The sequence below is a fragment of the Crocodylus porosus genome, unplaced genomic scaffold (assembly GCF_001723895.1).
Source record: "Crocodylus porosus isolate Cpor-Errol unplaced genomic scaffold, CroPor_comp1, whole genome shotgun sequence".
Taxonomy (NCBI): Eukaryota; Metazoa; Chordata; order Crocodylia; family Crocodylidae; genus Crocodylus; species Crocodylus porosus.
This window is the reverse complement of record NW_017728918.1, coordinates 81,173,329-81,185,442: the sequence shown is the minus strand read 5'-3', so window position 1 is coordinate 81,185,442 and position 12,114 is coordinate 81,173,329. Positions and strand designations below refer to the sequence as shown.

At 41.8% G+C, this 12,114-nt stretch overlaps 1 protein-coding gene across 1 annotated transcript in view; it reads right to left on the bottom strand.

The window, feature by feature from the left end:
* The window catches only part of GRIK2 (glutamate ionotropic receptor kainate type subunit 2), a 654,323-nt gene that overhangs the window by 18,317 nt on the left and 623,892 nt on the right, over positions 1-12,114 (bottom strand). Inside the window, exon 15 of the mRNA XM_019537811.1 lies at positions 1,882-2,132. Coding sequence (XP_019393356.1) covers positions 1,882-2,132 — 251 coding nt within the window. The remainder of the gene's footprint in view (positions 1-1,881; positions 2,133-12,114) is intronic.

Here is a 12,114-nt window from a genome sequence, read left to right as displayed (position 1 = left end):
TAAGATTTTAAAATATCAAGGCCAGTGGTTCTCAGCCTTTTTAGACCCAAGGCACCCCTTATTAGACTGGTGGCACCCTTTGGAAGATGCAAACTCTTAGTTTTCACTCATTTTTGACTATAGAAAAATAACATGGCAATTTTTATGTTGTAAAGAACTCAGAAAGACCACACCAAGTCAGAACGCTTGTAAAACTATGGATCCATATTTTAAATGAGTAAGTTTATCTTGTGATGTGTGTTTGTGCAGCTAACAATGCTAATACTGTATGACACCCTGTATACCCTTGACAGTATCTCAAGGCACCCTGCTTGAGAATCACTGATATAGGACCACTAAAGCCAAATATACTAACATTCATAGTATGGACATTATTTCAAGGGCAGAAAAGCCATTGTGATGTGCATGAATTAGCTTTGTACCTAATAATATCAAACAGGATGCAATATGCAATTCCTGCAAAGTAGTAAACAGCTAAAGTTACACAAATTCTCATCAAATTGGTCTCATGTCTGTACATGAAGATTTTAAAAGTTTTCAGACTGGCTGAACCAAAATATAATGATGTTCACATTAAGTAAATTGCATAAAGCATGGATAATATCACTATGATATACACAAATTATTTAAAATAAATAGTATTTTCCATGCAAATTCATCTCAGAGGTCCAAATATGGGTTAACAGAACTGAATGTTCTATTATTATTACTACTAATAATAAAAGAATCGAATTTATCCTCTTAATAATTTTTTTAGTACAATTTAATAAAACCTACCCATGTTCAAATTTGTTTAGGAACTTGTGACCTCATTTTGCCTTACTGGTTAATATCAAAACTTGCTTTAGCAACATTTAAAAAAAATAAAGTATTTGCACTCAAAAGGGTGTGTATATATCAGTATAAATTCAGAAGTCACAAAAGAGTTAAAAACAGGCATTTAGATATTTCTGACTAATATTTCAAGTTAAAAAATCACCAGTAGCACTTGAAAAATATCAATATAAATATGCATTCTGGATTTACCACTGCTTTTAATAAAATAAGGTATTAAAATGGGGATTAATAAAGGACACAAACTCCTCATAAATGCAACCCACCCCATAAAATGATAATTTTGTCCTGAATTTTATGATGTAAATTCAAAGGTCAATAAGAACTATCCTTTAGTTCAACTTTATGTATTATGCATATTTACATAAATATTTGTTAAGTTTTGATGATGATTATGCCTCCTAAGAAATCTGCAAGAAAATATAAGATCTATCAATAATTAGATTATCATGATTGCGTTAGGAGTCGATACAGAACAAATAATATCAGATGTTCAAAACTGGATAAATTTAAATTACAGGAGATCAAATTATAATAGTAGTGGAACAACATAAAACATATTAACCTAATAATTTCCAGATGCTACTAGGCCAACTTTGAAGGTGTAAATTTTTCCAGGAAAGAACATAGAGGACTTTCTGGACTTCTGACTTTGAACTGATGGATAGTTTTGCCTTTAAAAATCAGAATTATCTGTAGAAGATTATTTTTCCCCATTACAGTTTCAGAATTCTTCTTCATCCGTTAAATTAACTGCAGTGAACTTCCAGGAGTAAAAAGCTGTCTTTTTTCAGGCTTGAATAAGAGGAGAAATAGTCACTTGTCCTGAAAGCTGGCTACAATTAAACATATTAGAAACAAATTAAAAGTTGTAAAATGAAACCTTAGGTGCTCTGCTGTGAAGCATCGTTACATAAGTACTATACTAGGCTCGAAAAAATAAAATAACAGAACAGCCCTGCATTTGGTTTGATAAGTTTTAAAAGTTTAAAAACTGCTTTGATAAGCCAACAATAAAAAAATTAAGTGGGAAAATATTATATTTACCTTTTCCAACTGGGCATTTTTTTTTGATTTGTACAAAAACTCCCCCACAGCCACAAAGACAGAAAGCACCAATCCTGCTGCCAAAACAATGAAGATGCCACCAATATTTTGAACTCCCAGTGCACTAGCTTCTTTGCTCTCCTCCTCTGGACAACCATTGCCTCTCCACCACTTCTCCTTCATCATGTGAAGCTTGCCTTCTTCTTGAAGCTGAAGAATTGCTATAGTGATCTTGTCTCTGTAAGGAGATCCTAAAAGAGATCACAGAGCACATTGTAGCATATCTTATTCATTGTAGCATATCTTAGACAGAATAAGACTGTTTTAGTGTTGTCCTGTGGGGGATGAAATGAGGGGAACAATGATGAGTCTTGCAATGAGGATTCAAAATTATTTTAGGCAGATATTTCAATCAGAAAGTGAGGATGTTTGTAATCTTTCCAGATCACAATACCTAAGTCAGATTGTTAAAGTTAACTGACTACAACCCAAGACACCCATCATATTTTCTCACATGTAAGATGCACCTTTTTTCCAGAAACCTCCTGCTGGAAATTGAGATATATACTATAAGCAGGGAACTAGAGTAACAGCAGTTTATGCTACTTAAGCTTCTGCCTGGTGAAAGTGAAAGTAACTGCACATAACGCACACTGGGTGCATCTACATGTGACGGTCATGTGAATTAATAAACTGGTGTATAATGACCTGGAGTTTATTGCTCCTGGGCACACTGTTTGAACATGCAGCATGCTGAACCAGACTGGAGCAGCCCTGGCTGGGAAGAAGCCCAGGGAGTCAGCCTGCCAGCCCAAGGATGCTGCAACCCAGTCCAACATGCTGAGGAGGTTCTGGCTGGGACACAAGGGTGCTCCAGTAATGGGCTAGCCAGAAGGCAGCCCCACACTGAAGGCCCCTCATGCCCCAACTGGCCCTATCAGCATCTACACACGTGTTGCTGCATGGCGAAGAACTCTGCCACAGGACAGTACTTGTATATCCCCTTAGCCATCAATACAGAACAAATAATATCAGATGTTCAAAACTGGATGAATTTAAATTCCAGGAGATCAAATTTATAAGTACTATCCTGCAGCAGAGTTAATTAGTTTCCTGCGGCCTAATAGAGCTGCACATGTAGACATTGAGTCATCTAATGCAGAGTTAATTAGGCAGCTCCACAATAAATGTCTTGTGTAGATGTGCCCACAGAGCAGAACAATGAGCAGGCTCTGCTCCCTAGGTGGTTTTACTCAGTTACTTACTACGTGTAAATATCTCCTTTTCTTTATTCTGCCTTTCAAAAACAAGAAATATATCTTGCTCTGGGGTGTGCTGTATGCAAGAAAATATAGTATTTGTATTAGTTCAATTTATTCAAGCAAATATCTGAATTGGTCATACACTTGGCTAGTTACTCAATTAATTGGTCACATGAATGAATATAAAAAGTGATATGTCCATGAATATTGGGTATTTAAGTGCACAGGCAAATAATTTGCGCTGTTGTAAGTGTAATTCCTGCAGGACATGTTTTACAGAGAAAAATATCTGAAACCTAGAAAATCCATCACAGTTAGTCATATAACTACAGACATCTGAAATCTTATATACCCATTAGTTGTAGGGATAAATAATCACATCCTCTTATACCACAGAGGACTTAGTTTAACAGATCTCAAACTATGGGACCATTACAGAAGCAAAGCAACCCAGGAATTATCAGAAATGCCAATTGTTAGGCTACATAACTTCCCAAGAGTGTCAAGCCTACCAGGAACCTAAGAATATCTTTATTTTACTACATTTTAATAGAAAATGCCTTACTCCAGGAAGTGTTGACTAGAAACAGCACCTTCATACCTTCACAGCTGCCATCTAGGTTTGCAGGATATTGGTAAGAGGACTTCACTTTGATAAATAGAAAAGGCAATATTTCTCTATTGCCAACATACATCTGCTGTTGTTTTATATTTCCCTAAGCACACATTATCGCTTTCAAAGTTAAATATATGTAGTACTATTTTTACCAGTCTCTAAAACTGAATTTTCAGACCTGCTCTAGTGACAGAAAAGGTCCCCAAAATAATTGGTAGGGCTGTGCAAAACTTCAGTCACTGATTCGATTCTGTGGAGATTTGGCCTGATTTGGTGACTAAATCTCCAAATCTGAATTGAATTAGAGGACCCTTTAATCTCTCTGATTCGAATCGGAACCCCCCAAATTGATTTGGAGAGATTCAGAAAGATTCAGAAATTTGGACATAAGAGACAGCTTTAAATGTTTTTTCTACATACCTCTAGGTAGCAGAGGCTTGTTAATGCTGCGATGCTGGGGTGCATACAGCATCCCACAGACGCACAGGGGGCTCCCCAGTTCACTTGGCAGCAGACCTGGAAGTGGACCAGAAGCACTTACGGTCCACTTCCGAGTCCGTCAGGGAGCTTGCTAGGGTACCCCTCTGCACCACCCTGGCTCAGCGACTGGTGCCTCTTGGGTCTGATGGGGGCACCCAGGGTCCCCCTGAAGCCGATCGCCAAGCTGGGAGGCACATGCAGACCCCCCCAGCGAGCTCCCCAGCAGACCTGGAAGTGGACCAGAAGTAACTCCAGTCCACTTCCAGGTTCACTCCCAAGCACATGGAGGGCCCCGTGCACTCCTGTGGGATGCTCCATGCACCCCAGCATCACAGTAATAATAAGCCATCTATGCTACCTCAAGATATGTAGAAAAAACTTTTAAAGCTGTGTCTATGTCCGAATTGCCGATTCTCCAAATCAGCATTGAATCTTCAGATTCAGATTTGGCTGAAGTGAATCAGGGACAGTGATCCAAACCAACTAATCGAATCACTGTCCCTGATTCAGGCTGAATCTGAATCCAAATCAAATAGGGGTCACTTAGGGGCCACTTTGCACACCCCTAATAATCAGGATAGCCCTTAGGGGTCTAAGTGACAAATGACATTATGCCTTGGAATTTTGTCAGTACTATGTACTTCAGCCAATAGCATAATTAGGAGTTGGTGAGTAAGGCATGTGCCCCAGGCACCAATTTAGGAGGGGACCAGAATTACCCCCCAGCCCCACAGCATCAATACCTTGGCAGCAAAAGCAGCCAAATGGCATTGCTTTTGAAGCAGCAACCAGGTACATGGACACTGGCTGTAACAGCAACAGCCAGGGAAGGCAGACCACTCTGCAGTTGTGGCAGTGGCAGTAGCAGCAGCAGTAGGAGCTGAGGATGGCTGCCCTCCTCTGATGCCCCTTTATGCTATGAAAGCCCTTTGACCTAGTACAAAGAGGTCAAACTGGAGATGGAAATCTTAAAAGATAAGAGGGAATAGATACTATGCATAGTCCTCGGTAATGGAATCTGCTTCCCCACCAGTCCCCAATTCCTTTGGGCCTCAGAGCAGGGTAACACCTAAATTTGCAAGGCCGTAACAAAATGATAACTTTTTTTTTCTATGTGTGTCTGTATGTAGGGATACATTTTATTGTAGGCAAGCCTCTTACTCTTTAATGAGATGCTGTTTTTTCATCCGTTGCACAGTGCCCGGGGACTTTGTAGTGAACACTTTACAAATTACACTAATTAATAAATAATGGAAATGGAGAAGGCTTTTACTTTTCAATGGCACAGAGTAAATCACTGACATCATTCCTAAGTGTTTTCTATGTTGTGATTTTGTGCTGTGTTTAGGGACAGCAGAGCTATCTTTTTATCATTGTTAGTCTCTTTTGGGTGCTTAAATCGGGTTGTGAACTGAAGTTGCTACCAAATGTATCAGGGTATGAGAAAGTCCCTTAGCTGAAAAATAAAATAGTCACACCCCTCCTCCCCCCAGTATGTTGTGTTGGTAAGATGTGTAACACAACAATGGGACCTCTGCCTCCATGAGCCTTCTCTTTGTAATGCCTCCCACAATTACATAAATACTGCCTGAAATTGTTAGTGTATCCTATTTAGCTGAATAATAAGATGCATTTTTATTCTTTGTGTTCTTTTGTCTCACTGACCTGCTCTGTGAAGGGTGCTGTCTGTCTCACTAGCTGTCTATGCTGCTATGAGGTGGTAGATGCAAGTGTGTGGATGCGTAATTTTCATGCTCATGAAAAACACTATCTCTGCATATAGCACTTGGCATATTACAAAAGAGCTAGATTTTATCATAAGAACAGAGTCCATAGGAAGGGACAGAACAATGCTGAGTGAACAACACAGGTTAAAAACTGTTGTTTGGAAATGCATAATATCATCTGTTGCCCTAGGGCTCAGCAATTTGCTAATCCCCAGAGAGTAGAGAACAGGAAAGTCAAGGAAGACCTTATTCACCAACTACCTGCTTTGGGGAAGGTGTAAACATGCATGTAACTGTGCTTATCCCTGTGCATCAAATGTAACACCTGTGTAGCTGACTTAGGGCTGTAAGATACATGTGCATGTACCCTAAGTCATGATGTAGTGCTCCGTGATTATGCAGAAACATTTTACAGCCTATCCGTAATAAATTTCTTCACTCAGATGGAAGAAGGAAAGAGGTTATTCCAGACCAGGGCCTAGGGGAAACTAAGTCCATAGCTACAATCTTTTGGGGACATTTTTGGCATTACATTGCTTATAAATATGTAAAAACAGCAACTTGCATGACTTGAGATTCTAAAAAGTAATTTTTTGTCTCCCAACTCCTGCTTCCACCCATGCATCTGGACCCAGTTTGAAGAATTTCTGATATGACAGAGGCTAGAAAGCAAAATACAAGCAGTTTATTTGTTTGTTTGTGGGGGAGGATCAATCTTTTCTTTTTTAGTCCAAATGTTTACAGAGTTGAGGAAACTGAGATGATGATCAAGATGGTGACAGCTAACTCTCTTGTTTATACATATTTTGGGGTCAATCAATTTGAAGTAGAAAATTTGTTGAAGGAGATTCTAATTCACTGACCCATGAGCTCACCTGTCATGATGCACTATAATTACGATCTACATTGACCAGACATTCCATTTTGTTATTTCTATTAGAAATTATGTGTTTACTTGTTTAAATAAATCTGAATAAACAAATCATTTCATCAGAATAAACCATAAGCACTGAATTATGAGGACTATTATTCAAGTCTGAAAAAAAATCTAAATGAATGTATAGTATGTATAGTGCAATATTATAATACTCAATAGACTATAGCATTATTGTAGTATAGTCTTAACAGAATAGTCTGTAGTATTCTATAGTAATAACAGAATAGTCTACTAATGGCAGAAACTACAAGCACTGACTAAGCAACACTTTCAAACACTAAACTGTTATTCATTTCAAGAGTATCTGTGCCCCTTTATGTTGCAAATTTGCAAATATTTGCACATAGATTACGAGAGCAAAAAAGGACTAGTATTAATATATTAACATTTATGTGCACCCAATATTTTTTCCTGATATTACTCATTCTCCTACTTAAAACATTTTTAGTCATCCAAATACAGAGCAGTCAACACGTGATTTGTATGATCAACCTTTGGATACCAATTTTACCAAACTGAACTGTTTGCAGATTACACAAAAGCTGAAATATTGTGCACATTGTTCAAAGAATTATCAATAAAGCTGACATTCCAGGCACAAATGATTCATAAAGATTTAAATATGTTGACTATTTTATTTGCAACAAATAACTTGAACAGCTCTAATAATCTGATCTTTGAAAAAGAGTTAGCTCTCCAAACCAATTTGTCCAAGATGATTTCACTGATTTAACTTCTATGATTAAAATAAATGTAAGGAAAAAAAAGATGCACAAGTACTCAGACACAGCTGCTTTTCAGTCCTAGTTTTTGCTTATGTAGACTGATTGTGGGAACCAAAAGGGTTTGCAGCATGTAGAAGTGCCACATGCCAGTTATAATGAGGTCTGGAGATGGCTATGCACCCTAGAGGAAAGATAGGTAGTTAGCCACGTTAGTCTGAAGTCAGGCAGAAAGCAGGGTAGAGTTGCACCATATAGGCTAACTAAATCAAAGACGCAAAAGGTAAGCTTTTGTAAGGAGTAATTTACAGTATAAGCAGTATCTAATTATGAAAGCCACTGATTGTAAGCTGCTGTTTATAAAACCTTATGCTATGCATCTCTGATTTAGTCTACATGGTGCAAATCTACCCTTCTAATGATCCTACACAGAGCACAAAGGGTTACATTCATTAAAGTTTCCGTTCTTCCTCCAGAACTGAAACCCTTGCTTGCCCTCTCCAGATAAGTAAATAACAGTGGGCATTGTTATACCTTATTCTGGGCATTGTTATACCTTATTCTGAAAGCCACATAAAAGTTAATCATAGAATCATAGAAAACTAGGGTTGGAAGGGTCCTCTGGAGGACATATAGTGCAACCCCTGCTCAAAGCAGGACCATTGCCAACTAAATCATGCCAGCCAAAGCTTTGTCTAGCTGGGTCTTAAAAACCTCCAAGGATGGAGAGTCCACAGCCTCTCTGTTTAACCTGTTCCAGTGTTTTACTACCCTCCTAGTGAGGAAATCCTTCCTAATATCTAACTTAAACTTCTCTTGCTGCAACTTGAGACTGTTGCCCTTTGTTCTGTCATCTGCCACTACTGAGAACAGCCTAGCTTCATCCTTTTTGAACCATGATTCAGGCAGTTGAAAGATGCTATTAAATCCCATCTCAATCTAGACTAAAAAGACCAGTTTCCTCAGCCTCTCCTCAGAAGACATGTGCCCCAGCCACCTCACTACTTTCATTGCTCTCCACTGGATTCTCTCCACATCCCTTCTGTAGGGTGGAGGGAGCAAAACTGGACACAGTACTCCAGATGTAGCCTCACCAGTGATGAATAGAGGGGAATAATCACTTCCCTTGATCTGCTGGCAACTCACCTACCAATGCAGCCATTAGACTTCTTGGCAATGAGGGCACACTGTTGGCTCATATTCGGCTTATTGTCCACTATAACCTCCACGTCCTTTTCTACAGAGCTGCTTTACAGCCAGTCAGTCCCCAACCTGTACAAATGCATAGGATTGTTCCCTCCTAAGTGCAGGACTTTGCGTTTGTCCTTCTTGAACCTCAGGAGATTTCTTTTTGTCCAAACCTCCATATTGTTGAGGTCTCTCTGAATCCTAGCCCTATCCTCTAGAGTATCTACTACTCCCTCCAGCTTGGTGTCATCTGCAAACTTGCTGAGGGTGCACTCTATCCCATCTTCCAGGTGATGAAGATATTGAACAAAACCAGCCTTGGGACAACCCCTTGCTACTCCACTTGATATCAGCTGTCAACTAGTCATTGAACAATTGGTTACTACCCTCTGAGTCTGATTCTCTAGCAAGTTTTCTGTCTACCTTACAGTCCATTCATTCAGCCCATATTTCCTTAGATTGCTTATGAGAAAGATGTGGGAGACCCTATCAAAAGCCATGCCAAAATAAAGGTATACCACGTCCACTAGTTCTCCCTGCATCCACAGAGCCAGTCATCTCATCACAGAAGGCATTTCAGTTGGTCGGGCATGACTTGCCCTTGGTGAATCCATGCTAACTGTTCCTAATCACCTTCGTCTTCTCCAAGTGCTTAGAAATGGATTCCTTGAGGATCTGCTCCATGATTTTTTCAAGGACTGAGGTGAGGCTGACCAATCTGTAGTTCCCTAGATCCTCCTTCTTTCCTTTGTTAAATATGGGCACTATATTTGCCCTTTTCCAATCATCCAGGACCTCTTCCACTTGTCATGAGTTTTCAAAGATAATGTTCAGGGGCTCTGCAGTCACATCAGCCAACTCCTTCAGCACCCTTGGGTGTATTCCATTCAGCCCTATGGACCTGTGTATGTCCAACTTTTCTAACCAGTCCCTAATCTGTTCTTTTGTCACTGTTGACTGCTAACTTCCTCTCCAAACTGCCAGGTGCAATAATCTGGGAAAAGATCTTGCCTGTGAAGACTGAGGTGGAAAAGACATTGAGTACCTCAGCCTTTTGTGCATCCTCCATCACTAGGTTGCCTGCCCCATTCAGTAAAGGACCCACACTTTTCCTGATCTTCCTCTTGTTACTGACATACTTGTAGAAACCCTTCTTGTTACCCTTCACATCCCTTGCCAGGTGCAACTCCAGCTGTGCTTTGGCCTTCCTGACTTCATGCCTGCATGCCACCCACCACAATGGCACCCTTGTTTCTCTCTCCTCTGACCCTAACTCAGAGACTTTTGACAGTCCTATTTCCAATTTCATATTGGAGCTCTAAGCAATTATATGGCTCGTTTACATAAAGTGCAACTGCTCCTCCTCTTCTCCCTTGCCTGTTTGCTCTCTTCCTAGTCACCCAGGGAGTCTCCTTTTATACCTTGCTGGGCCTGGGAAAAAACACTAACCCTATTGGCTTCATGTTGTTCAGGTTACTGGGACAGTTACACCATAAAGCAAAAATGTTTCTCACACTATCCCTCACCTGCACAGCTGTGACTTGTCACTAGAGGCTTGTTGAGCAGGACTAGGAATGGACTAGGGCAGGAGTGGTTCACTGCTCCTACTGGGCAGAGTAGGCTCACAACCAGGTCAGTTTCAGTGAGACTGGAGAAGCAACTTGGTCTCAGAGCTGTGGCAGGTCCTCGCTTAGAGCAGGGCTACCAGTGCTTTGGCCTGGAGGCCTCTCACTGTAGAGCTACTGTATCCATTTCAATGGAACCTGAGATCCCCTGGAAAGACATAGTGATGGAGATCACTCACTTTGACTGGCTGAGCTCTTGAGAAAGCTCTTTGCTGTCTCTGACAGCCACAGGACCTCCCATTGGCTGCTGCCCATATTGATTTTCCACCTGAGCAAATGAGCAGGGGGCTGGGGAGGAGCTGGAGATGTTCCCCTACTTGTCTCCACGCCCTGCTCATTCCTCTTCTCTCTCCAGCCCCTGGCTGGATCTCCTGCTCATCTCCAGCCTCCCAAGGACAGAGACAAGCAGGAGAATGAGCAGGGGGATGGAGACAAGCAGAGGAAGGAGCAGGAGGCTGGAGTTGAGCAGGGGAACATCTCTAGCTCATCTCTAGGGGCTCATCTCCATCCTCTTCCTCCAGGGGCTTGTCTCCAGCCCCTCCTCACCCTCATTGTCACCATGCCAGGCCCCAGCCTCCTGGCACTCAAAAAAACCCAAAAAACCCAACCCCCCCGCCTACACACACACTCACTGTAGCAGCAGCCATTGAGGCCGCTAGGAACTCATGGCAGAGGGCCCCCCTGCCATGGCACAGGGGTCAGCAGGGACTCACCCCAGCCTCCTGGCAACCACAAGGCATCTGCCCCATTGCATGCATGCAGTGCAGTATGGCAGGTTGCCGTGTGCCATCTGGGAGCTGGGGCAACTCCAGCTGTCACCCAGAGCCCAGCACCACTGAGTCCCAGTTGCGCCAGCTCCCAGACAGGTGAGGCAGTGCTTGGGGGGATGCAGGAACAAGTAAGGGATGGGGCTGGGCGAGGGTGATTGAGGAACAGAGCATGGGCTGGGGCCAGGTGGGAGTCCTCCCATAGTCCCTTCCCCCCTTCTCCAACCCCCTGCCCACCTACTTACCTGGCACAGGGCACAGGTCCTAGTCGCTGCAGCCTGCACCACTGCTTGCCCTGCACAGGCAGGCAGCGTGCTACAGCACCAGGGCAAGGGCCAGCCATAGAGACACTCTAGCTGGCTACCAGAATGTTTCTATGGAGGACTCAAGCCTCTAGTTGCCTCAGGGCACAGTCTGGAACCATGCCTTGCCCTGCTGTTTTGCAACACATTTTTTTTTTTTTTACCCTTGGGGTCTAATTTTGCACACATGCTGCAAATTTGCAGCATGTGGAACTTTTTTTGTTCCCACAGGTGCCTCTTGCAGCATCTCAGACCCCTCTGAGATCCAGGCATGCTTGTCTGGATGTGCTCAATTAGTTTACTCTGTCCTAATAGCACCACACATGCTGAAGTTTTACTGCAAAGCTAATTAGTTAACTCTGCAGTAACCATCTTGTGTAGAGGTGCTCAATATGTAAGTATTTATGCATATAAGTTGTACTTAATTTAGACTTAGGCACACACAATCTTTATATTAAAACCAGCTTATGTAGACTTATGTGCAAAAGCACTGCAGAGCTAGCTGGTCTTGGAGATGCACAAGAGAAGGTTAAGGGGGGACCTTGTGGCCTGCTACAAACTGGTCAGGGGGGATCAGCAGGTATTGGGGGAGTCCCTGTTCCCCCGT